General features: G+C 39.6%; 2 protein-coding genes across 5 annotated transcripts; one reads left to right on the forward strand and one right to left on the reverse strand.

The window, feature by feature from the left end:
* Positions 1–4609: 4609 nt before the first annotated feature.
* On the forward strand, positions 4610–18816 carry lclat1 (lysocardiolipin acyltransferase 1). 3 transcript variants are annotated; one of them, XM_074660483.1, is made up of 6 exons: positions 4610–4942; positions 12087–12254; positions 12685–12883; positions 13972–14118; positions 15497–15613; positions 16468–18816. In XM_074660483.1, the coding sequence occupies exons 2-6, from the start codon at positions 12087–12089 to the stop codon at positions 16992–16994; spliced, it is 1158 nt and encodes a 385-aa protein (XP_074516584.1). In that variant the 5' UTR covers positions 4610–4942; the 3' UTR covers positions 16995–18816. The 3 variants fall into 3 exon arrangements, with proteins under 3 accessions (XP_074516584.1, XP_074516585.1, XP_074516586.1); XM_074660484.1 differs by having other exon boundaries at positions 4622–4942; positions 12537–12883; XM_074660485.1 differs by lacking the exon at positions 4610–4942 and having other exon boundaries at positions 12197–12254; positions 12819–12883.
* Positions 18817–21093: 2277 nt separating this feature from the next.
* ypel5 (yippee-like 5) lies at positions 21094–25865 on the reverse strand. Of its 2 annotated transcripts, none has more exons than XM_074660490.1 (3): positions 25760–25865; positions 23417–23589; positions 21094–23304 (listed from the first exon to the last, which is right to left on the reverse strand). In XM_074660490.1, the coding sequence occupies exons 2-3, from the start codon at positions 23555–23557 to the stop codon at positions 23080–23082; spliced, it is 366 nt and encodes a 121-aa protein (XP_074516591.1). In that variant the 5' UTR covers positions 23558–23589; positions 25760–25865; the 3' UTR covers positions 21094–23079. The 2 variants fall into 2 exon arrangements, with proteins under 2 accessions (XP_074516591.1, XP_074516590.1); XM_074660489.1 differs by having other exon boundaries at positions 25664–25824.
* Between the last annotated feature and the right edge of the window lie 1007 nt (positions 25866–26872).

Here is a 26872-nt window from a genome sequence, read left to right on the forward strand (position 1 = left end):
ATTGATTTCCAATAATACATATATACACACATTTGTATAAAGCAGCATATTTGTCCACTCCCATGTATATAAGAGTATTAAATACTTGACAAATCTCCCTTTAAGGTACATTTTGAACATCATTTTGTTTTTGATTAATCGTGATTAACTTTGGACAACCTACGATTAATTGCGATTAAATATTTTGACAGCCCTATTCAAAACATAACATCAAAATGAATCAGAGTCAAGCTGCCAAACTGCTGTCTGTACCTGCACGTCACCTTTGACGACATAACGCAACTGCTGGACTCACAACCGCAGGCAGCACATATTTGGACAGATGAGTCGAAGCACCCATGGGGACTCATTCTCTATTTAACAGCGTGATGTAAGCTACATCTCCATCTCATCCTCAAGCTTTTAAAGCTTTGATCAATACATGTCTGCTGGCATCCGCTTCATACTGTAGTTTTGTGTGTTAATGTGCTAAGCCACAGGCTGCTGCTCTTCCATAGGCTGCTGTTGATATAAATAGACAGCTTATGGCCCCGCCACTCTAATCCTCATTGCCTGGAGACCAGGGTGGAAAAAGGGAGGAAAGAGAGAAGGGTATATAGGACCAGGACATAGATGGAGATAAACACACAGGAATTAAGATGCAAAACCGGAGTTATACAGCGCTGTTAACAGGTGTGATCCATGTTGTCAATGTGAAGAGGAAGTGAAGTGAAAGAGAATAAGTTAAATCATCCATGTCCCCTCTTTGAACCACCACAAAAGCACAAGAGGTCATTAGAGGCAAGAATGTTTAAAAAAACAAACTTTTTTTTCCCAATAAAGCCTCGTTAAAGTGCTATCAATAGACTCCATTAAAACACACACACTCAGTGTACAATGCCCGAAAAAAGTCTCTCCCACGTGAATTCGTGTAAGCGGAATGGCATGTCTAACATGAATTAATGTTGTTGCTCTCCACATTTATCTATGTCTTACCTCCCATGTCGTTTGTATCAGCAAACATATAAGAAGTGTACATGTTTTATGTTTTCCACGGATTAAAACAATGTGATTCTTACCAGAGGCCTTAGATATTTTGAATTCTCAAAGGAAATATGATTAGGAGTACCTGATCAGATTGCTTTTGCTAAATTATCTCGGACAAGCGTCATTAATCATGCGGACGTGCTTCTCTTTTGAAGGTGAGTTGGCACTGAACTGAAAATGAAAAAGAGAGCTTGTTTCAAAGCAAAGTTTTTTCCGTTCCCCTCTGAAGTGATGCGTTGACCCTTGAGAAGTTTATACTGACAAAGCTATACAGTTCACTCAGTCTCTCAGATAGAGTGCATGCCATAGGGAGCAGGTCATGGAAAAGTCTTGAGTTTGACTAAGTGCACTCTCTCTTTTACCTTGTCTGTCAGTCCGTCTCGACCTCCCTCACACACACACACACACACATAACAGTACATGTGCATGCTCGGATACGCTCAGACACATTGACCAATCTGCGCGCACACACATCACTGAATGCTGAGGTAATTTGTAACAGTAGAACACCTCATAACTGAGGGTAAAAGAAACAAATGACACATGCCAGGATTTATACTACTTTAAAAGGCTATGTTGGGGGACTCAGTCTAGAAGTATATCACCAATACCATACTTGAGATTTGAATGAGTTCTGACATATTATTAACAGGGGGATCTTGAGGACGAACACTGCAACATGAGCAAGACTTCTCAAGCTTTGAAAAGAGGATTAGTGAGCACAAAAGTAGTCACGGAAATAGACATACCTTTCCTGTGGCGGTTCATTTCAGTGAAACATGATTCAAATAGCCTACGTGTATCACTGCAAAGGTTAAGCTTCCATAAATTAAGTATTGTAGGCTATTAGCTAGAGTCTGTTGAAACAATGACCTAAGCCTACTGGATATTTACCCTTGAAACACTTCAACCAAACGGATGAGATGAACTTCTTCTCAGTGGTGTTGTAGACAATGATGATGCTTACCAACTTTATCTTGCCATTTTATGCTACTTTATTGTACTTAATATTGTACTTTTTACTTCACTACATTTATTACTTTACTTCACAGATTATGAAATTACAGATTGAATAGCCTATAAAGTAGAAGCTCCACCTCTGACACCTACAAAATGCTAAAATGCTGCTAAGACATTGATACAACTGTAGTAATAATAAGCAAATTATAATAATACAGCTCACACTTTAATAGGCTACTCAATCAAAAAGTAAGCACAACTACTACAAGCCAAGTATACCTTTCTGTAGGCCTATAAGGCAAGAATACTTAATTATACTTTTATTAAGTATATCTTGATCAAAAGATTAAGTACAAGTAGACTTTTCTGTACACTTGTCAGTGTGAGCCAAGTATACTTAGACTTTTCTGTATACTTGTCAGTATGAGCCAAGTATACTTATGTATACTTTTGTTAAGTATATCTCTGATAAGTACATAAAAAGTAAACTGAAACCTACGTTATTTTAAATTTAAAAGAAGTATACTAATAGCAAACTAGAATAAACTTATTTTTAGTAAGGGTTCACAGGGGGCCTTTTTCCTGCATGAGCACTTTCACTGACATTTTAAAGGTCCCATATTGTAAAAAGTGAGATTTTCATGTCTTTTATATTATAAAGCAGGTTTAAGTGCTATATAAATACTGTTAAACTATCAAAACGCTCAATATACCGACAAATAAACACAGCCCATATTCAGTAATTGCGCAAGCCGTTATGATTTCTGTCCATTTGTGATGTCACAAATATAAAATATATAGACCTTTACATGGTTTTAAACATAAACATTCTAAATGTGTCTCAGTTTATTTCCTGTTGCAGTGTATGTAAATAACATCAGCTGACAGGAAGTAAACATGGACCCAAACTGTTGCCTAGCAACTCAATTCCTTTGCAATTCCATTGAAATGCACTAAAACGGAGCGTTTCAGACAGAGGGTAAATACAGGCATATTCAGGCTGACAGTATGAGGAAAATAAAGTGTTTTTTTTAACATTACAGCATGTAAACATGTTCTAATAGAAACAAAACATACAAGTATGAACCTGAAAATGAGCACGATATGGGTCCTTTAAGTAGGCTACATTATGCTGATAAAACTTTTACTTTGGTAAGGTTTTAAGTGCATGGATTTTATTTATGATAGATTATTTTTTACATTGTGGTATTATAACTTTTGTTACAATATGTGAATACGTCTCCCACTACTGAAACTTGCATAAGCAGCGCATGCATGGGGGTCTTTTCCACTCATTGCCTATACCTCTCTCCCTTTGCAACTCCTACAAATACTTTATGAGTGCAGGTGGTTTGACTGTTGCTTAAAATATAACAATACCATAGAGACTATCAACATGTGAAATTTACAAAGCATTCACGGTGGCACATTTTTGTTCCACATGCTGTGTGTGTCTGCGGTTTACTGTCACCAAAGATAAATAGATAGATAGATAGTAACTTTATTGATCACGAGGGAAATTCAAGTTTCCAGCATTACAGTTCTATAGTGCAAAACATGTTAGTAAAAAGGCAGTAAAAAAGTTAGTAGTGCAAAGTACAAAGTACAAAAAATATATACCAGATATAAAAATACAAGGTGATGAAGAAAATTGTTAAAACTGAATATAGTGCAGGGTAACAACTGTGAAACAGGAATATTAAAAATGCGAATATAGTGCAAAAAGTGATATAGCGCTAAATAATAAAATATAGGAGATATACAGTAGAGACCAGGGGATTAAGAAATGTCAAATATGGAATTTAATATGGGATGAGAACTGAGGTAGCGAGTTTTAAAAATATATATATACTAAAGTGCAGAGTAAAGCTGTACATTATTGGTATAGACTCATCCCTCCTCGGCACAACACAAAGCGCCTGGGTCAGTCCTTCATGCTGGTAGCCATCAGGCTCCACAACCAAGGCTGACCCCCATATGACAACTATTAGGACTTTTAAGAAATTTAAACATGCACTATCTACCTTTTAACATGCACTATCTGGCGCACTTTACACTCACTTTACACTATACATCCTATTTACCACTTTGTTGCTGACTGCACATATGTACATATTACATTTATTTATTGCACATTCTACATTTATTTATTGATGGACTGTACACACTATGTTCACCCATTCACTCTGTATCTTTTATATCTCTATTATTGTCTTTATAATTTTTGTATACCTTTACCTCTCCTGTGATTCACTCTGTTTGCTGATGTTGCTGCTTTGACACCTGAATTTCCCTCTGGGGATTAATAAAGGTTCATCTTATCTTATCTTATCTTATAATACAGTAAAAAAACAGTCTATAAATGTGCAGAGTAGAGCTGTTGGTGGTGTGCAGAATTGAAAAAGTAGCTTAGTCTATGAAAGTGCACTGTGTGCATTATTATGGACAAAGGATTTCCTGAGTCTGTGTCTGAGATGTGAGATGTGAGATGTGAGATGTGAGATGTGAGATGTGAGATGTGAGATGTGAGATGTGAGATGTGAGATGTGAGTCTGAGATGCTCTACTACTGGAGAGGCTCCTGGCTGAATGTAGCCTGCAGCAAACAGCCCCCCCTGTTGATGTGTGTGTGTAACAACAGGTTGAGAGGTAACAGGTTGAGAGGTCGTGTTAGCTAAACGGTGCAGGGACGGCTACACTTTAGCTGCTGCAGTCAAAGCAAGAACTCAAAGAAAACAAAGTTGTCGTGGGGCTAAATATTGGAAATTGGAGGCGAAAGCGTTTCAACCTTTGTCACAGCTTGGAGGACTGGTAACGCAGTAGTTGCTAAGCTTTGTTAGCGAGCTAGTTAGCTGCTATGTCGCAACCAAGCTGCTGCTGGACTTCTTGGAGCTAACAGAACTAGCTCTCCTAACTGAACATAACTTTGATTCTGGAGGAGAAGAAGACACTGAAAGGTGGGTTTGTTGTTACCTGACAGTAATGTAATATGTATTTGATGGTAGTTAAGTTGGTGCATTAGCTAGTCCTGTTAAAACGAGCAGGCTAACTTGAACTAGCTTCTGTTATAGTTAGTTAGCATGCTAAGTTAGCATGTTGTTGTTGTTCGCGCCAGCCTGGTTGCACATTAACCCCAAAGATAAGCTGCACTGATAGCAGGCAGTAGCAAGCCTGTACCTTAACGTTATGGACAGCACAACGTAAGGTTGAGTGATACACATGAAGTGTACATATTATGTTTAATGCTAAGTTAACGTTAGCCACTAAAGAGCACACACTGTTGTCAAGGAAACCATCATAGCATCCTTTTATTCAAGACTTTATTTTAGATTTGTAAACAATACAAAGAATAACTAAATCAATACATAGATAAACAAAAGGAAATAAAAGGGATGAATAAAAAACAAATGAAATAAATTACACAAAACATGCCAGGGGGTTAATATAAATAAAATAATATTAGTGAGTGGTACCAATGAAGTGTCCATATTATTTTTAATGGTTAGCTAGTTATTGTGTGGCCACTAAAGAGCACAAACTTGTCAAGGAAACCATCATAGCATCTTGTTATTCAATAGACTTTATTTTAGTAAACAATACAAAGAATAATTAAATCAATACATAGGTAAACAATACATATAAAGGGATAAATAAAAACAAATGAAATAAATAACACAAAACATGCCAGGGGGTTAATATAAATAAAATAATAGTACCTTAAATGTCCCATATCGTGCTAATTTTCAGGTTCATACTTGTATTTTGTGTTTCTACTAGAACATGTTTACATGCTGTAATGTTAAAAAAACAACTTTATTTTCCTCATACAGTCAGCTTGAATATACCTGTATTTACCCTCTGTCTGAAACGCGCCGTTTTAGTGCATTTCAATGGAATTGCAACGGAATTGCATTGCTAGGCAACAGCTTGGGTCCATGTGTACTTCCTGTCAGCTGATGTTATTTACATAAACTACAACAGGAGATAAACTGAGACACATTTAGAATGTTTATGTTTAAAACCATGTAAAGGTCTATATATTTTATATTTGTGACATCACAAATGGACAGAAATCCTAACGGCTTGTTTCAAACGCGCAATTACTGAATACGGGCTGTGTTTATTTGTCGGTATATTGAGCGTTTTGATAGTTTAACAGTATTTATATAGCACTTAAACCTGCTTTATAATATAAAAGACATGAAAATCTCACTTTTTACAATATGGGACCTTTAAGAAAAAACATTTAAATCGGAGCACAAACTCATCGTTTTAATAGCCTTTTAGTATTTTTGCAGAAGATATAGTCTTAATATATAGTTCTATTTCTTTCTTAAAAACATTTAAATGAGGTTTAACTGTTGCAAATTTGCATTTATGAATGTAAAACTTTGCGACAATGATAAGCATTAGGTGTTCCATCAGCCACTCCTTTATGACTCCACATCATCTCACCATCTACAGGGTTGTCACTTATTTGCATGTAAGGCTAGGGTTAGGTAATTATTTACAGAGCAACATGCTAACCGAAGGGATGATTATTTACAGACATAACAAGGCATATTTTGTTTAGAGGCTGTTTGTGTAACCAGTTAGCTTAAAGTTAAACGTTTGCCAACCCGTGTTGTATTTCCGGTTAAAGTCCTTGCTCTTTCTTTTGCCCTACCCTGGGATTATTAAAATACCCAGGGTCATTGTATTAATCAATATGGTAGATTGGGAAAGTCCACGAAGCAGTCATTGATATGCACCATTCTTACAAACTCATTACTCATCCACAGACATACTCAGAGACTATTAAAATGAGTCTAATTAAAATGTCTTTCTGTCATGGTTGTTGCTGGCAGTAGCTATATTACATTAATTTCCTCACCTGTGTGCAATAGACCTTTTTTTTTCACAGCAGACATTTTGGCATATCATAGTAGGAAACGCACAGGTGTATTAAATAACATTAAGGATAGCTGCATTCCACTTAGGGGAGGTCCTGGTATTGTGCATGTTGGCTCACTGGAATAGCTTACTTGGACACTTAATGGAACTGACCCATCGTTACTGTTATCAATTTCACCTGTGCTTTTCCTACTATGACAAGTCATGTCTGCTGTGAAAAAGGTACATTTGAATGCGTACACAACACATATTACTTGAAAGTCTTCATAGAAAAGTTACTCCAGAAAACCAGATTGTCCAATTTGATGACAACATCATCAATTCACCCTGTTAAGTCCTCTATATTTTATCCAGTTTTATCCTAGTTTTATCACAGAGGTTGTTAAGCTTTTCCAGCTCACTTTGACCTCCAGTTGCTCAGATGAAAAATTATGTGTCCCATGGTGTTATTGTGTTTCATTCCTCCTCTCAATATTTCTAACCTTTTCCACCCGTACAGTGAAAGAGACAGGTTCTTGATGGCTGCAGATTGAGTGAGGTTGTTAAGCCATGTTAGATATTGCCCAGTTGTTTTCTTGATGCATCTAATTTTTTTTTATTTTTTTTGTCATTTAGCCTGTCAAACTTGATTATATATAGATACTTATATCTAATATAAGTTTGCAAGGTTAAGTTTATATAGTATAGTATTATATATTAGGTAAAATATTTAATTGCAATTAATTGCATAATTTTGTATCTGTTCAAAATGTACCTTAAAGGGAGATTTGTCAAGTATTTAATACTGTTAACAACATGGGAGTGGGCAAATATGCTGATTTATGCAAATGTATGTATATATTTATTATTGGAAATCAATTAACAACACAAAACAATGACAAATGTTGTCCAGCAACCCTCACAGGTACTGCATTTAGCATAAAGAAATATGCTCAAATCACAACATGGCAAACTGCAGCCCAACAGACAACAACAGCTGTCAGTGTGCTGACTTGACTATGATTTGCCCCAAAAATGCATGTGATTATCATAAAGTGGGCATGTCTGTAAAGGGGAGACTCGTGGGTACCCATAGAACCCATTTTCATTCACATATCTTGAGGTCAGAGGTCAAGGGACCCCTTTGAAAATGGCCATGATCGTTTTTCCTCACCAAAATTGGGCAAACGTTTGGAGCGTTATTTAGCCTCCTTCGCGACATGCTAGTATGACATGGTTTTCATATGATACAAGTCTATTCGCTCTAGCTTTAAAACTGAGCCCGCTACAACCTAGAAATCAAAAGTTGTGTTAATGCATTGAAGAAATTGGTGCCGTTAAAATTAATTTGTGTTAACGCATTATTATCGTGTTAGCTTTGACAGCCCTAAATCATATACATTTTAAAAGTGAGTGATAGAGAGAGTATTTTTGGGTATCAAAATGGAGAGAGATGTTCAGTTCTGGAGGTGTTTTTTTTCTCTCCAAGTGCCTTCTAGGTTGTAAAATAGACCTGCACTTAGTGTTTGCAATTCATTTTACAGCATTATCTATTTCATTCTTCCCCTCTCTCTCTCTTTTTCTCTCTGTCTGTCTCTTAACACACACACACAGCACTTAAGCTCATTGTTTAGCCTAGACATGCTTGACCTCCTCACTGCTCTTCTCTGTTGGGATGTCTGGTCTTGGCTTAAAGTAAGGAATGCAAAATGATTGCCAGAGAATTCAGACTTAGACTATGAGGAGGAGTGTGCTTTGTATTGCGTGTGGTGGTGTGTTTGGGGAAGTGCTTTCAGGATCATTGTTATCTTGATTAAATAAAATGTTAAACCAACCCAAATGGATGGGACTATATCAAACCACAAGTGGTACTTGCTTTGGACTATGGAAACAAAAGTGTTTCCGTGGATGCCTTCAACAAATAGCGTTATGTCCCAGGTGTCCATGCCAAGCGGAAGAAAAACATGTTTATTCAACACTTAAATGTCAGTAATTCCATTCACTTCTCACATTGCTGGCTCCAGGTGTGCCATGCCTTTTTGCTGCATGTATGAATAGGCTCGTCTGCTTGTTCCAGGAGCCACCCAAGGGTGTGCTTTTTGTGTGCGTGGGGACACTGCCTAATTGTGCTGAGCAGGCATGTTTTCTCACCTCTCTCGTGCCTCACATTTTCCGTTGTTAAAGCCAGTAACCCATAAACCCTTATTGCCAGCATAATCATGGACGCAAAACACACTTGCATCTTTTAAATGCACCTTCAGCCACTTTGGTCTCTGCCGTGAGACTTGCTGCGTCATGGTGCTGCAGAGGGTGTCAACGAGGGCAAGATGATGGGAGTGTTGGGGGCAGGTAGTCTGAACTAAGGGCTTGTGCAGTCATAACAGTAATTGAGGTGGAAAGTGTGAACCGCAGTTCATATTAAGGGAAGAAAACACCTGCTGGATGAAACGGCTCCCTGTAGCACTCCCTGCGTCAGCAGGGCCAAGGCCTAATCAAATCAAGACTCACTGTATTTCAACTTTTAACCTTTTATCTCAGAGGACCTGCTGACTTGCTCTAGTGCTGCTAAGCTTAATATTAGTTAATTGTATTGTTTGTTTAGGTTGTTTAAAAAAAGATTAAATTTTTTCTGAACATCCGTACAGTTTTTCAGTTTATTTACATATCCCCATCTTCACAATTGTCTCAGCATGTAGCAAGTCAGCCCTGTCTCCTAAAAATTGCGTTCCCATACAACTAAATTGCATTCTCAATTACGTTTGGAAGGAAACGTATTTTGTCGCGGATTACGTTTGTTTTTTATGTATAACAAATACCTTTTGTTAGTCTGCGGATGGCAGCAGCGAGTGACGTAGTACGAGTGACACGCAGAGCATGTGACGTAGTATATCGAGCGACCGTGAATTAAAATACATTGAATAAAACCGTTATTGAAGAGTAACGGGTATAACAATCGAGAAAGTCAACAAACACCGGATCCCCAGTGTTCGTGTCCTTTCTTGCGTTTTCGTTTTGTTTTTAAGTAATTTTAAGCCAAACCATGATGTTTTTTTTTGCTAAGCCTAACCAAATAGTTTTGTTGCTTAAACCTAACTAAGTTTTGTTGCATTTTCGTTTTATTATTTTTTTTTAAAACATTAATCACTTCACATATTTAAAACTGCGACCGTAATCCGGAAGAAAATACGTTTCCCTCAAGATGTATTTTGGTTAACGCAGTTTAGTTGTATGGGAATGTACTTTTATGGGAGACAGTGTTGGGCAAGTGCAGCACATCAAAACATTTGACAAAAAGTTACTTTATCAATGGGCAATTTGACTTGGTTGCAGAGAGAGCGTTATTCATCCACTCGCCCCAGATTTTAATCTTTTGGTTCATGAAATTAAAGTGGTCTGTCTGGGAGCTTAAAAGTTGACTTTGCCTAGTGGCATTTTGGGTATTTTTGAAAAGGCCCTGCACACCAACACAGGTGTTTAAAAATTGTTGTGGCTACTCCGGTTTAGTGGAGCCGTACTAGTAACTATATAAGCTCACCAAAGTCCATGTACTAATAAGGTACAACGAGAGAGAGAGAGAGAGAGAGAGAGAGAAAAAAAAACAACAACTCACAGTCATGATGATGAGAGTGGGTCTAAATAATAAGTGAAACCACCTGTGTGTATGTACTATATATAAGTAGGACATGTTCCACTGGTGTTACATTACCATTGGAAGTGAAGTCATTGCAATGACAAGGGATCCCCATTGGCATGTCCAGATGAGCCCCTTTAAAAGTATCTGATATGTCATGGACAATTGAAGGTCCTTGACTCCTGTTACTTGGTTTTGTATTTCAGAAGGCTCATTACAGGCTCAGTTTACTTCCCTCAGGGATCTAATGACCATGTTGTATTTCTGTTATGTTACAGCTACTGCCACGAACTTGCTTAATCATGCTTATTCAGTCTTCCATTTTCCATCTACAGCATTGGTGTCGTTTGTATGTATGTGTTTTTATTTCAAACAGTTGCTACATCAGTTGTTTTCAAAATTGCCTAGTAATGCCTCCACCTGTGTGAATGATAATTGGTTTACAGGCCGGTAATGATCATAAGGATAATTATCAATCCAAGGATGTAATCAACTCATTTATGTCTTTATCAAAGCACCATAAGTTTATCAGTTACTTCAATTGCACCTTCATTAGTGTGTTATCATGTCATTTTTTCCATTGGTTCCACTCCTGATATCAGTGACGATGGCACTAAAAGTTCAGGTGCTGTGTGCTCTCCTCCACCACAGAAGTGGATCTTTTTTAATTTGGAGACAGGAGTCACTTTGTGAAGGTGTTGCCAAAAGCAGAAAAGCAAAGTTAAAACAGCTAGTTTGTTTAAAAATGTCAGGTAGGAGTGAGCAATATGGATGAAATCCTCTGTCCCAGTATATGTAATTTTATACTCCTTTATTGATATTTTGTTATATAGATTTCTTGGAATATCTGAGAAACTATTTATGGGGAAAAAAATATCTAATATTGTCCGGCTTTTTAATCCACAATATTGCCGACAATGGCCTAATACACCCACAGTTAATGTGGTGTATGTATGGCAAAATCTCAAATGTACATTTATATTGTCTCATGGTATCGTCATATCGCCTACACCTAGTAGCTTATTTGTGAAAATGGCAATGCAGCTATTGTGAAATTTTCCAGTTACACTTAAAAGTTATTGACAGGTGATTTTTACAGCTTCAGTGGATATAGTCGGGATATTTTACCACCATTTTTTTAAATGTTAAGAACATCAGAAAATGTTGCTCACAGTTTATGCCCCTGTACAGACTGTGAATAATTTTGAAGCCACAGCCACACTTGATTTAGTGACCATGCACCCACAATTTGTTACCCACAGTCAAAAAGGTTCCCCTATTTACATTCCACACTAGGTATGTCTGCCCTGGATTTTCCACTGTTTGTGGGAAAATATGTGAGAAGAACAACAGAACAGCAGTGGTTGCTATTGATGAGACGGTCGATAATCCCATTTGTTTCATGTTACGGGGTTGCTCCACTTCAGCTACTTTCCATAGTGGAAATCCAAGTCAGGAATTAATTCCATGAATGTCATCGTTTTTTTTTTGTTATTCTTAATACAACAACGTCAGCTCACGCTTTGACTGCTCAAGACCGTTTTATTTATTTAGCGTGTGGATTTATACTCAGGTTAATCTCCTTCATCTCTCCACAGATGGCTGTGTCGGTGCGGGGCCTGTACTTTGTGGTGACCCTGTTTTTGGGTAGCTTCTTTGGAAGTGTCTTCATGCTGGGTCCAGTTTTGCCCCTCATGCTGCTGTCCCCTGCTTGGTACCGCTGGATCACCGATCGCATCGTCGCTACCTGGCTCACCCTGCCTGTGGTGTGTACACCAGCTTAGCCTTTACTTAGCCTACTAATGTGCGGGCCAGATGGTCTTAAGTTACTTGTGTTTGACTCAGTCACGGTAGTCTGCGTCATCTCGGCCTCCATGCCCCCCTATGTAATCTGATTTTATTTTTATCATAAGTAAACTTCATTTATTTAGATTGCCCTTGAGAACAATTATGCAAATCTTGTTTACAGTGACATGAATTGATGGCATTATTTATTTATTTTCCTCTCACTCTCTCGTCTCTTTTAAATTTATCTTTCCACTTCCCAGTCCCTCCTCTCTCCCTTTACATCCTTTTTTAATGATCATTCTTGTCTCCCCTTGATCATCTACCTCTCTTTCTTTGCCCTTTCCATTCTTCCCTCTCTTGTGCTTCTTCTTCACCCTCCCTCCACCCCGGTGTCTCTCCCCTCTGTAGTCGTTGCTGGAGCTGGTATTTGGGGTGAAGGTGGTGATAACGGGTGATGGCTTCATTCCTGGGGAGCGAAGTGTGATCATTATGAACCACCGTACCCGCCTGGACTGGATGTTCCTTTGGTGTTGTCTCCTCAGGTACAGCTACCTTCGTCTGGAGAAGATCTGCCTCAAGGCTGCCCTGAAGGCTGTGCCTGGATTTGGTGGGTATACTCTGCCATTTCATGTACACACACACAGACTTGCACACCTCTGCATACCATAATAGCATATATGCTTTGCAAAGCACTTCCTCAAAAAAAAATAACATCATTGCAAAGCAGTTTTCTTTTAGAGGAGCTGAATCTAAATATAAAAGAGGAACAGTATAATGCAAATTCAGAGCGGTAGCATGGTATGAAAAAATCTATTTAGCAGGTGAGAAACACCTGTCAGTATAACACTATAGAATTCAACAGCACCACAAACCGCAGCCTCCGAAATGACCAAAGAGTTGAATCGTCACTTCTTTTTTCAGTTTAAACAAAAACCTGAACGTTATAACCTTCATGAAGGTCGGATTTATTGCAGGACTGTTTTATTAGTCTGCGTTCATTTTAGCCAAGCTAAGTGTAGCTAATAAACTGGCAACTGAGTATCGTTTAACAGAACCAAAGAAAATAAGCTTCTTTTTTTCCTGTGAGAAGTGGCTGGTTTGACAAACCTGATATCCAGAGGCAGAGCGTAGACACTCTGATGGAAAAGGCCCAATGTCAGATGCTTTTACTGAGGAATAAATGTTCCGCCTGCTTTGAGAAATCCTACCGAATCAGTTGAGCATAGAATTAATCAATCAAACTGTATTTGTATAGCACCTCTCGACCAGATCAAATGCACTTCAAAGTGATTGACAAATAAATTGAGTAGTAAAATGTTGATAAAACAAAATTAGTAAAATACAGTATAAAATATTATAAATAATAAAACCACTAAAATTATAAGACGCTACATAATAACCAGACTAAATAGATGGATTTTTAGTTTACCTTTAAGAAAATCAATATTTTCAGCTCCTCTCAGATCGTCTGGAACGCTGTTACATCGGCATGGAGCATAATAGCTGAAAGCAGCATCGCCAAATTGAACTGAAAGAGAAGAACCAGAGGATCGGAGGGGTCCTCCTGGTTCATAAACCTAAAGCAGATCTGAGAGGTTGTCTGGTGCACGGCCATGTAGTGCCTTATACTACCAGTGTAATGACTTTAAAGAAGTAATCAATTACACAAGTAAAGACTTTGTTTGTGTTTTCCAGGCTGGGCAATGCAGGTGGCCTGCTTCGTCTTTATTCACCGTCATTGGGAGGAGGACAAGAAGCACATGGGGAACATGCTGGACTACTTCTGTGACATCAGAGAGCCACTGCAGCTGCTTCTGTTCCCAGAGGGCACAGACCTCACCGGTAAGAAATAAACAATGCAACACTTTGACTACATTTCAGTTGTTATCTAACAATATGTTACCAGTTTCCAGAGCTCAGTGTGGCCGTACACCTGTCTAACACCTTTTGCGCTGGCACAGTTATGCAAACATAATTTCCAAGTGATAAGGCGTAGCAAAATCCCTCGACACACGCCCCACACAGTCATTTCTGCAAGAATGCTCTGATCTTTCAATCCAAGCACCGGCGACACCGGTGTCTAAAGCTCTTTCAGACCACAACTAAGCCAATCAAAGTCCCGAGTAGCTTTACTGCGGGGAGCTTAACTTCTCTTTACATATCATGATGTCATGAGGGGTCCAGTAAAGTTACATCATAATTGGCCAGCAGATTTAGGGCTTTAAAGATTGTTTCACTTTTGGTGTTGTGTATGTGTGTGTCTGCATTCGCCCTCACGTCTGCATTTAAGCCTCTTAAACCTTGAGGCTTGATTTAACGCAAACAAGGGGACGTATACAGCATGTTCTGACGTATTACGTGGAAGTTGTCCTGTTCTTTTTCGTCGCGTACATGCAGACCTCCATCTACAGGATCAGGTCCAGAGTGCACTTAAGCCCCTTCTAATCATTTCCATGACCCCGTTCGAAGCATGTAGAGCTTGTGTGAATTACATGAACGATTGTATAAGAATGACAGGTCACAGCTTTGTCCCCCTGATCAACAGGGGTCTGTCCATAGTCCTTTTGTCCTACAAGTTGGCCTGAACAAGCCACTTGTTGCATAATATGACTAATGAGTCATGATGTAGTTTACATGTTCTTGCAACAAGTTCCTGAGGAATGTTAGGTTAATAAACAATCATCTTTCCTGTGTTTATGTCCCCCTGTGTTTTTTGCAAATGTGTAAGCATTTGTCACTGGTGGATGTATTTCATGATTGTGGTCATATCCCGCAACCAACATTAGGATTGTTCAGCAGCTATTTTTATAAAAGCAATACTGTTATTTTTGCTATTGTATCTCTTGTCAACCAAGTTCTACTTTTTAATAAAGATACCTTACATGCATAAATAATCAGTCTTACCACGGTTTTGCTCTCGGCGGCTCACGTTACCGCAGTCTTGGAAAGGGAGGAGTGAGTGGAGGGGTACTCAGTTTGTTGCAATCTGCAACCACACCGCTAGATGCCGCCAAATCCTACACAGTGTACCTTTAAAATAAGTAAATTATTATACTTTGGTCTCTCTCCTTACCTGCAAATAATATATTTATGTACCTATAGTTGGCTCCCCAATCAGAATTTCCACATACAACATATGAAACATAATTTACAAGTTAACACAATGTAATATAATGATTGTAGTTGCCAGAGGTTTATTGTATATTTGTGTCTCTTGCAGAAAACACAAGAGCAAAGAGTGACGTGTTCGCTGCCCAGAACAACCTGCCAAAATTCGAGTATGTGCTGCATCCCCGCAGCACTGGATTCACCTTCATTGTGGACAGACTACGAAAAGGTACATCCATTAATGAAATCATGAAATGTATTCTTTAAACAATAATCTAAAAGTTATTGTTAGTTGGCAGTCAAACAGCAGCAGTTGTGGTGATTGGAATTGCTCGGTCACAGTCATCGTGATGGAAACATTTGATCAGCAAAACCGAGGGTAAATTACATGCCATCATGATGATTGTAGTTAATCCACTGACGCTGTTTGCAGGGGAGGAATCATTCCTGTTATTCGTCATTCTCAGACCTGTGCTTCATCCTACTGCCAGCCATTACAACACCCTAGACACTCTCATATTTCCCTATGAGCTAATTCTGGCAGTCCTCCAGAGTTCTTAAATACCACCTCTGGCCTTGCCGTCTCATCCTCCACCTGCCCTGGATGCTGAGCACGGCACTAACTCTCCAAGCAGGTGTTGTGAATCGGTGTGATGTCATCAGACTTAGCAAATTCTCCTCTCTCCCTCTCTCTCTCTCTCCGCACTGCTGACTGACATGCTGTGCATGTCCAAGTCCACCGTGCCCCTCTCGGCTCTATTTTTACCGTGGTAGAGCTGAGCTGTACAGGGTGCAGGCGCTGGCAGGTGTCATCCCGTCCACTTGATATTTCATTCACTTCTATATGGGTGTTGTAAGGGCACTGCAGATCAGTGACGATGGTATAAAGCTCATGGTAGTTTTGAAGGCAGAGAGAGGATGAAGCTCTAAGCCCCTGGATAATTAGAGGTACATATGTAATGGAGCTAAGAGCTGGGATTTTGAAGGGTGCATAAAACAGTTCCAGTAACCAGTATTTTCACACAGCTTTTTTATACTTTTTTATACTATTGTGATCATGTAAAACTGTGTACCTTTTCCTAGGAGACAACCTGGATGCCGTCCATGATATCACAGTGGCATATCCCAAAAACATCCCTCAGACGGAACGCCACCTCATCCTGGGACTTTTCCCCCGCGAGATCCACTTCCACGTCCGCCGCTACCCAGTGGCTTCCCTGCCCTCCTCCTCCGACGACCTGGAGTCTTGGTGTCGAGATCGCTGGGCTGAGAAGGAGAGCCGTCTGCGGGACTTCTACTCAAGCCAGCCCCGCGGCTTCGACAGGGACGGCATCGCGCGCGTGCCACCTTGTAAGACGGAGCTGCGAGTGACTCTGATCAAAGCCGCCTCACTGCTGTACTGGAGCAGCTTCATCGCTCTGTGCTTCACCGGCCTGTGGCTGTGGGCTCCATTCAGGCTCTACTTCCTGGTCGTGGTTGGAGTATACGTGGCCCTGCAGAAGCTGATCGGCGGGGTGGAGCTGCTGGAGTTGTCCTGCCATCGATACTGGAAGTCCATGTCTGCCAACATGGGCGAGAAGAGTAAGGTGCTGGATGGGAAGATGCAGTGAGGATGGAAGATGAGGTTGACTGGACAATATGTTTCCACCTATGCTCAGCAAGGACACTGAGGACTCAGTCGTCTTGGCCTGTTCAGTCCAGAGGGCAAGAGGATCCCCTTTGAGGGACCCGATGCTCTACGCCTTAGAAAAGGGAGTTCACTTCCTCACGGTATGCATGGCTTCAGTTGAGAGAGAGCTTACCTTTCTGTTGAAGAAGAAAAAAAAGGAATGTTATTTTACATGTATCTGTGTTGGATTCAAGGAATTCATCACACAAAAATGCATCACTTGCCATTTGTACGTCTTTCCTTGTATGAACTCTGTTATTTAGCTTGCTGTCGGTGCATTTTATCAGGATATGTTTTTGGTGTTTTTATTGTAGTAGTTTGTTTGAAAACTCAGTGGACATGTGTCATGAAACAATCCTGTTAGTATTTGTTATACTGTTGCCATTATGTCTTTGAAACTGGTTTTATTGTATGCTATGTTGCCCTTGTTTTATATCCGTGTCATACATTTTGGAGCAGAGCCATAGTACAGACCACCTGTACATATCATTGACTTGACTCTAACCAATATTCAAATCAGCACTGTAGTTAGCTGGATTAGACTGATGGGACTAGATAAATGAATCAGTTTCGATCAGTAGTCTCTAGCGAGGAAAGAAAAGGATAGATATGATTCCCAGAGAATTGCTAAGGAATATACAGGTATATATGTGTACCATTGTTTACCTTTATTGGGTCTAATTACGCTTTTATACAAATTTGGGAATGACGTGTTCCCAGTTAGTCCTTAGAGATAACTTGTGTGGTTATGTTTATTACTATGTAGGTCTGTATGCTCAAGTAGCTTTTGCACATAAAAGCCAAAGGTGAGAAAAGCAGACGTGATTTTTAAAAAAAGAAACCAAACAGAATGTAGTCGGTCTTTTAGGAAAAGGATACTGGCAAGGTTACCCACAGCTACGCTGGGGGAACACTTCAACTCATCAAGATCAAAGACCTGACTGAGATGTTACGTCTGTAGAAGCAGATGAGCTCTGTGCCCTTTCTGGGAACGAGGGGATGCCTTTTAGAGGCAGGATGTGTGGTGGAAGAATGTCCTGTTGGGACAACATTACCCCTCGATGTGCAGGGTGGCATAGAGGACCAGACTTGGAGTGGAAAACTGGCCATGAACTCAACCTAATCCAAAAAAGCCCCGTAATGCCCACCTCTGCCTGTGTCCCTCTCTAGAGGACTGGCATTGATGCGCCTGCTAAACTCAATTAGCAAATGACAGCTGAGAAAGCTACTCCAATTGTGCCAAAAAAGGACAGAAATTGAAACAAGATTGGAGCGGCGCTTCAGCCACACTTTTAGCCACAGACTCTCCGTGCCACTCGATACCATTTCAATCTATGTTCATTCTGGGAGTCCGGAAACATTTTATGTGTGAGGACAGTCTATATAGCACCTTCTGTAAACACTGTGTGATGTGTGATGACCACTTCAACCCTATTTTGTGAGTCTTTGTTTCTATCAATCTGAAGCTCCTTCAGTTTTAAGTGTAAAGAGGCTGTTTCCAGTCACTGTGATCCAGCTATGTTAACAACTTTATCATCAGCCTGTAGGTAGAGTTTACCAAACATGGCACTATATCCCTTTTTCCTCAACACTGAATCTCCACGTATTACTCTTTCACCTCTGCTGTTTTTCTTTTGCTCATTTTACAATCACTTGCTGATGCTGGACCTCTTCAAAGTCACTGTCCTCAGGTAAACAAAAGTCCGTCTCTTACACGAGGAAATATATATATATATACAAATAAATATACTATATCAACTCAATCGCAGTCATTGTTCTTTCCAGTTTTGTGGCCAACCTAGGAAACGTTGACTACTGACGTTATTACTAATACTTGCTTGTAAACTCACTTGATCTTTTGATTAACGCTGTAGTAGCTCATGTCATTATATTGACAGTGACATCAGTTTAAAATGTCAGACATTGCTGACATTATAATGTGACGTTATTACATTACGCAGCAATTGTGACTCTTTTATTCATCATTCCACTCATGTCGAACATTTCCATTACACTGACATTTTAATTGCTGCATAGCATCTCGTGCATTGTCTCGGCAGCCCTTTGATCCAGAATGTACTCCCAACAATCACTACACTGCAGCGAATGAGTCAACAAGACCTTGAATGCTCATGTTACACAACACTAGGGCCACAGTTTGCACACACATTCTAGTCTACCGTAGACAACCAAAAAGGTCAGGAGCTTTGAAGGTGAAGTGCAGTCGCCATAGTAACCAATGTTGACTCCCCTGTCTCCTAGCAACGGGATGTGGAGTGATGTCAATGGAAAGCATGCTATTTTCTCCTGCTGACAGAATGATGTCACTCCTTTTGTGTGTGTGTGAAGAGAGAGTGCTGGAAAGATAGTTTATTTCTATATTCTATATATCTCTGCTCTCCTGTGGGAATAGATGCTGGGGGTGTGACGTTGACATCCCATGGAATCAAAGACAAAAGGAGAGGATAAACTAAAATAGCCGTCCGAGGACGATGAATCACGGGCCAATTAAGGGTGCAATTATGCTCCCGGTGCTTTTTTTTTATGGTCCCCCCCCCCCCCCCCCACCAAATCATCCGCTGCATCTGAATATAACTTCAAAATTTGCTCTGATAGGTTTGACAGTGGGTGGAAGGAAGATGGATGATGCACCACACCATCCACATGAGAGCATCACTTTACTAAGTGTGTTCCTGTTATTAGATTTGGTCCTGAAAGACCGCATCTCTTAGTAACGGAAGAGTTTAAGGTTAACGTCTTTAGGGACTCTCAATGCCCTGCCCAAGAGCACTGTGGAAGTGTTTGAAGGCTAGTGGAAAAATAGCTCTCTCAATGCACTCGCACAGATTGTCACATCTAGATTTGTGTAATGTCTATCCAATTGCATGCAGACTAATAGGATCAACAAGGCAGTGTAATTATCTTATCTGGCCACGATGGCTTTTTCAATAAAGAGCAGATAATCCCGAGGTTACACAGGGACAACGTCAACTATGAATTATAAAGCAGGACAGTGAGCTCTGTGGAGGTGGAGCCTTTTTTTTATTTTTGCCTCTAGTCATGTCAAAACGGCTCTAGATATGGTCAGAAAAACACCAATCCTCTCAGCCCATTAATGCTCTAGATCCGTCAAAGAATAAGCAGTGGATGCAAAAACAGCTGTGCCCAGAACAGTGTGTTGTGTTCCAACAACCTTAATTCATATTTGTCCGAGCTAACTTTAGTGCTGCGTGCTCATCGAGTGTAGGGCGCCTCCAGGAGTGACTGCAGGAAAACAGACCTGTTGTTGATTCCACCACTGTGACACAGACACACTTACAAAGAAGCCTTCCAACAGGATCCCAGCTATAAATAACTCCACGGCAGCACTGCGATATTAGTGGGTGGATTAGGAGAGAATCGTCACCCGTCTATTTATAAACCCAATGCAGTCAAACCTCTTCATCTTTGATGATTCACGGTGAATACTGAATAGGTAGGAATGAAAATGGAACTTATAGTTTAGATGTGTTGTAAATGTTTGCTTTTTCATTCCATATTTGCCTGTATTTGGGTATTTTTTTATAATGATTCAGTAAACATTTCTGCTCCATTGAGTAATATAACTGACATATATTTCCAGACTGCAGTGGAGCTCTACAGAGGCTGCCAAGCAGGCTAACGTCAGAGGACTCCGCAACATGCATCCTCAGAAATCCTCCCATCTCTCAGTATCCTGCTGCCACCTAGAGGTCTAAAGATCCCTTTATGGACATTAACATGACAATATTCAAAACACCAAATGTAAATCAAGGTGTGTGCTTATGTTCAAATCGGTCTTGAGCACCAGGTTTAAGCCAAATTTGAAATCTAAAATGCAAACATCTTGAGGAAGAGGTGAAAAGGAGGAGAGAAGAAACATATAATTTGGCATGGTCATTATAGCCATGTGTTCGAACACCTGAATACTCGAACTGTATTCATAAACATTGATAATTATCTGACTCTTACTGACAAAATGTGTTCTAAGCTACAAAACAAGCACGCATAAGACAAATAGGTTGAACCCAGCAAGACTAATGTTTATTTCAAAATCACATCAGAGAAAACCTTGCTATAGCCATTTTAATCATCAAATCAAGAAATAAAATATACAATAAGATAAATGTGTCAACAAAATAATAATCATACAGAGTAAAGCAAATAAAAACAATGGCCTATCAATAAAATGGTAAAAGTGAACAACAAAACGATAATATTCTCTCACGGCCATTGACTGTTCACTGCATTGACTTGGGGATATGGATGGTGTCAGTGTTCTGTTTTTTTGTTGTTGTAGAAATGACAACTGTCCACTGTCTTGCATGACCTTGTAAAGGCGAGCAAAAACATTAACAGGGTCGCTAGTGAAGGCTGGACCATTCTGGTAACGCCTGCAGGCATGCACGCTCTGAATTGGCACAATGTTACACCAGGGCCATGATGCTGTGCTACGACCCGCTCCAAAAATAATGTCACGGAGATTGAGATGTGACATTTTGATAGAAATCTTCAACAGGACACTGATGATATAAAACAGAAGCTCTGGCATAGTCAGAGGACAAAGGCTCAACTGTAAAGACTAGAACTCCATTAAAGCTTGCTTTGCTTTGTGTTGTAAGAAACAAATGTGCCCAAAGCCTAGGATGATAAAGAGGATGGGTCACTGTCCTGAAAGTAGTTTAAGAGTAGGAGATGGCATCCGGAGTCAACTGTTAAATAAATAAATGGAATATTTAAACACACTTTCGGTGTCGTTTCTAACATTATAATGTATTAACTGCTCTTGGTGATTTTTCCAGACGCCGTCTATAAACTCGTCTCACATTGTCTCCCAGTGCTGCCTACTTTCAAAACGCTTGCATGACCCATCCTCTCATAACCCTGTCCTGAAACTGGCAGGCAGCCAGAGAATGTCCCCATCACGTCTCAGACACATTCGTCCTCCGTCACACTGAAGACACATGGCTGGAAGGTACACGCTCCTCATAAGTCACCGAAATGACATGTTGCTCTTCACACGGCACACCACACAGGCACAGAATCCACGGTAAGAAGATGGAGAGTGGTCGAGCTGAATTAAATTGTAGGATAAACCGTACGAGATCGCCTCCACACTATGAACTGCTAGAATGGGACACTTGAAGCCACGTTGTGTACATTTCAAGAATGTCACGTCAATCAAAAATAAATACACATCATGTGAGCCAGATCTAAATAAAAACTCCCATCACGGTCAAACACTACAATGAATACTTAATATGACATCAATCTGTGCGGTCCTTACGGTATCATTTGGACTTGGGACATAGATTTTAAACACTATCATTCATTACACTACAATCTAATAAAAGGTGACTGATGTAGAAATAACAACTATCGTGGTTTTAACTGCATTCAGTGCTCACCAGTGACACATACATTGAGACAAAGGTCACAACACAGAAGCACGGAAGCAATATGTAGAGCGACAACTCCAGCGGTTCATTTAACATTGCTGTGCAAAGCGGGCTGGTTCTTTGCCCCCCGACTGGATGACGAACATACTCAGCTCTACTGCCTCCAGTTATCTAAATAAACAACAACTAGGTGATGATTTTTGTATGACTGACCATGGTCTATTATCATGCATGTGTTTAATTACCATATGAAAGAGTGTGGAGCATGCCTTGTGAGGTGGTGACCGTGCAGGAACACGTAAACAAGTGGAGTTACAACTCCCTAGCGGTGTCCCCCAGCTGTTTTGGGGGGGTGCCCTGTGACATATAAATCAGGAAGTATTTTGGGGAAGCCTATTCAGCAACAGTAGAGCCAGCAAACCAATCGTCTAATCAGCAGAGGTCTAGGCCAGAGACAGGGAAGGGATGTGGAGGGGTGAAGCCAAAACTTCACTGACCACTAAGTCTGCATGTGGTGGTGCGCAGCGCAGAGGCAAGGGGATAAAGGAGAGGGATAGGTGGATACGGGAGTGAGCTTTCCTCACGCAAGTTAATCCGAAGGTTAGGGGCTCATGAGTTGTCTGAGGGAACGTGCTCCTCAAAGCCCTCGCTCTCCCTAACCAGCGCCCTCTCCAGGATGACACGTCCCTCCTTGTACCGCTGACTGTCCTCAGTAGCAAACTCATAGATCCAACCCAACTTGCTGTTGCAGTTCTTGCAGCTGACGTCCCTCACCATGTGTCTGCCGGTGAGCATCACTCTGTCCTGCACCTCGCTATACTGGAGGTTCACCACCTGTGGAGTTGAGACACAAGCATGAACACACATTTTGAAGCAGGGAACTAGATACTGAATCTGTGTACAATGTTTGATTTAGAAGTAAACTTTAACACTAATGTCTCTGTACCTTGTTGAAGAGGAAAGCTCTGCCTGTGGCTCCTGTGAAGCGTGTCGAGATAAGCTCAGACCTGTTGGTCAGGATGGTGTCACAGTTGGCACAGGAGAAGAGGCGAGTTCCGCCAATGTGGTCCAAGAAGATGCGTCCCATCGTCAAATCTCTGGGGAGTGACTGAACTAAGGCTAAAATAAGAAAGGGAAAAAAGAGAAAACTATTTATATAAAAATAGCACTTGACTATAAACAATATATAGGCAGTTTACAATACACTTATGTGAAAATGTAACCTTACGGTAATATAAAATTGTGAGAGGTTTTTCCATACCGTTTATAACATGGTAGCTACTCCTTTAACATAGCTTGGTGTGTGAGGCTATTATGGGCAATGTAGTAAATCAAAGAGCAGTTTGTGACTGTTTTATGGTCACATTGGATTTTTAAGTCTGTGAAGATTCTCAGTCATCCAGGCAATGGGATATCTAGGCATGCGAAGTCAAAGGCTTTAAGTAACCACATAAAATAAGGACTAAGTGAAGTTATTTTTGATTCTTTCTATTTTCGCTTTCTCTAACAGTATTGTGGGGCTTTTACTTGTTTTTCGGGAGGATAAATAGAGTGCCCCTGAAGCCATGTAAACCCACAAAAGAACTGCTGCTTGAAATGTGCCACCCGATGTATTCACCGCCTTTCAAGTGTGCGTGCTGGTGGGGTGCGGAGAAGGTAATTTCATTCAGCAGGTGTGACCTAGAGTCTACCAAATCAATCTGTAATTGGTTGGCCCTAACCAGCACTACAGAAGTTAAATGCCTGAGGCTCCTAAACAATTATGTAGAAGCCTTTTGAATGAGAGGTGAAACATCTGTAAGACTGTAAAGCAAGTCCAGCTTACCTGCATTGTGGTCCGATTATTTTCATTTTTTAAATTCACATTTTTTTCAGATCACTTTTCAGAAAATGTGCTTTTGTGTTGAATATCTATCATCACAATATAAAATAACATGTAGGTTCAAAAAAGGGGGGAGTCCAAGGCACTCTTCTGGCAAAAAATACAGGGTGTGACACCCTGAAGAAGGCTGTTTGTGCCGCTACGCGTGGGTTGTTACCCAATTTTACATGTACCAGCATTGTTTTTAGAATTTCATCTTGAAATAGCCAATTGAATAAAGGCTTTTTATATTTTTTGCAAGAGGAGTGCCTTGGACTCCCCCCTTTTTTTAACCTTTGTGTACCCCACCAAGGAGCAGCTTCATCACATTGATTTGAACTTCCGAGCACTCTGGACTTTTTCCCTTTTTATAAAATAACATATACTTTCATAACAGGATTTTATCCATATCACTCACCCCAACAATATCCTTTCCTATGTTTAACATATATCCTCATGAATTTGTTATTTTTTAATCCATGTCAGGTGTTTGTGAACAATGCATCAGACAATTCAGACAGTGACCATCTTTATAATGCTGCACTAAACATGTAAATTGAATGTCAACCAGCAGCGTTTGCTATCTTTAACAGACAAACATTTTTATAAGCAAATACATGGCAACATGAGGCAACTTAGCCATATACAGAAATATCATAACCCAAAGTGTGTTAAGGAGTGCTATCGCAGGTCCTTCCTTCCTGCAGCTGTCAATAGACCACTCACTACTTACACACCAAGAACTGACAATAACCTGATACTTTCAGATGTAATTTCATTCATTCATCACTTTGCAATATCATTTAACACTTGTGCAATTTTGTTAATAGTCTGTTTATTGTCAACACTGTATATACTGCTCCTATTTGTATACTTCCTTCTATTTAAATGGTTCATATTTTGTTACACTTTGTTTCTTTTTACTGTGTTAGCTGATGCATCTTGTTTTTTTTTGCATTATGAGCTTAGATTAGTAGTAAGGTAGCAACGTTATAGCTCTTTGTTGAGCATTTTGCTGAACAAGTACTTCTTGTTCCTGCCTGTCTGTCATGAGGATTGTTGATTATAGATGGCAGTTCAGCTTTGAAGGTACTGAAAATAAAAAGCCATTAACAAGAATAATAACATAACCTCTCTTCAAAAAGATTGAACTGTCAAAAGGGAACACGTTTGCTTGTTATCCACAGAGACTTTGGACATGTGGGCTGAATGGTGTCTAACTGATTCATCCAGTCAAAAGAGGCTAACGTTGTGTTAGCCGTGGAGCTAACAGCGAACAACAACAACAACAACTCGTATATCTCAGCTCAGCTCCAAATGACGGCTTCCTACCTTTACTGATTAGTTTACGTAGCACAACGTGTTCCCGCCAGCGTCAATGTCACCGATGTTTGAGGTGTATTTCAGTCGCACATCTGTTGTTTTTACCGTCGTCGTCGCTTCTTTGTTTTTCTTGTTCAGCTGTTTCCTGTCTGAGCTCCGAGCTAGTATCAACATCCGGTCATGACGTAGCAGCCTGTGACGTAGGGTGCTCCACAAGGTGTCAGCAGAGTGGAGGTAAACCATGAGGGAATTAACAAATAAGGTAAAAGAGGTGTCTTTTAAATTGATTCACAGATTCTATCCAGTGAAACATTTCTTACAAAAGTGAAATAGTGACATAGATGTAAATTGTTCCTTCTGCGAATCACATCCTGAAACTTGCTCTCATTTATTCTGGTCCTGTAAATGTACATGTGAATTGTGGAGAGATGTCAATAATTATATACTTGTTCGTAGATTTTGCACTGTACTATAGAAATATTATATTTGGTTGCTATGATTACAGTGACAAAGACAGTAATGCATTTTTTTTTTATTAATTCAATTTTAATTCCACATTCACAAGTGTAAATTTACCCAAAAAAAAGTAATAACTAATTTCTTTGTATTTATGAAAGAAATGGAATTAAATCTGTCAACAATTTCTTCCTCAAAAAAGAAAAAAGCAATGAAAACAATGAATATATGCAATATCTTTAAAGATTTTAAGTGAAATTATTGTCATACTCTCGCATGGCCTTTTTTATTATTATTTATTTATTTATTTATTTTTATTGTGTGGCAAAACAGACAAAAATATTATGAAACAAACAGAAATTAATTGTCTTGATAGCCAAATTAGAAATTGGTTTTACATATAGTTTTAACATCCTTCACAATTCAATAATTTAATTTACATTTATGAATATTTTGCTGGTATTATCATCAAATTTATTATGAAAAAAAATCTTTTTTGAAGAAGAAGAAACCAAAAAACAACATTTCCACATACTAAACTAAAAATATAGTCAATGATAAATCTACAAAGTCAAAAACTTATCTTAAAGTAGGCTACCAATGGTAAAATTATGTTGTGACTACTGGGACACTATAAGAGAAGAAACGAGCCATCGTTAACGTTATTAGTAACACGTGCGTTTCCCACTTGATCCTGTGAGGAAAGAAATGCAAAGCTTGGTTGAAAAAAAAGGTGCTAAAATATAATATACAGATGGATGA

The sequence above is a fragment of the Sebastes fasciatus genome, chromosome 15 (assembly GCF_043250625.1).
Source record: "Sebastes fasciatus isolate fSebFas1 chromosome 15, fSebFas1.pri, whole genome shotgun sequence".
NCBI classification, from domain to species: Eukaryota; Metazoa; Chordata; class Actinopteri; order Perciformes; family Sebastidae; genus Sebastes; species Sebastes fasciatus.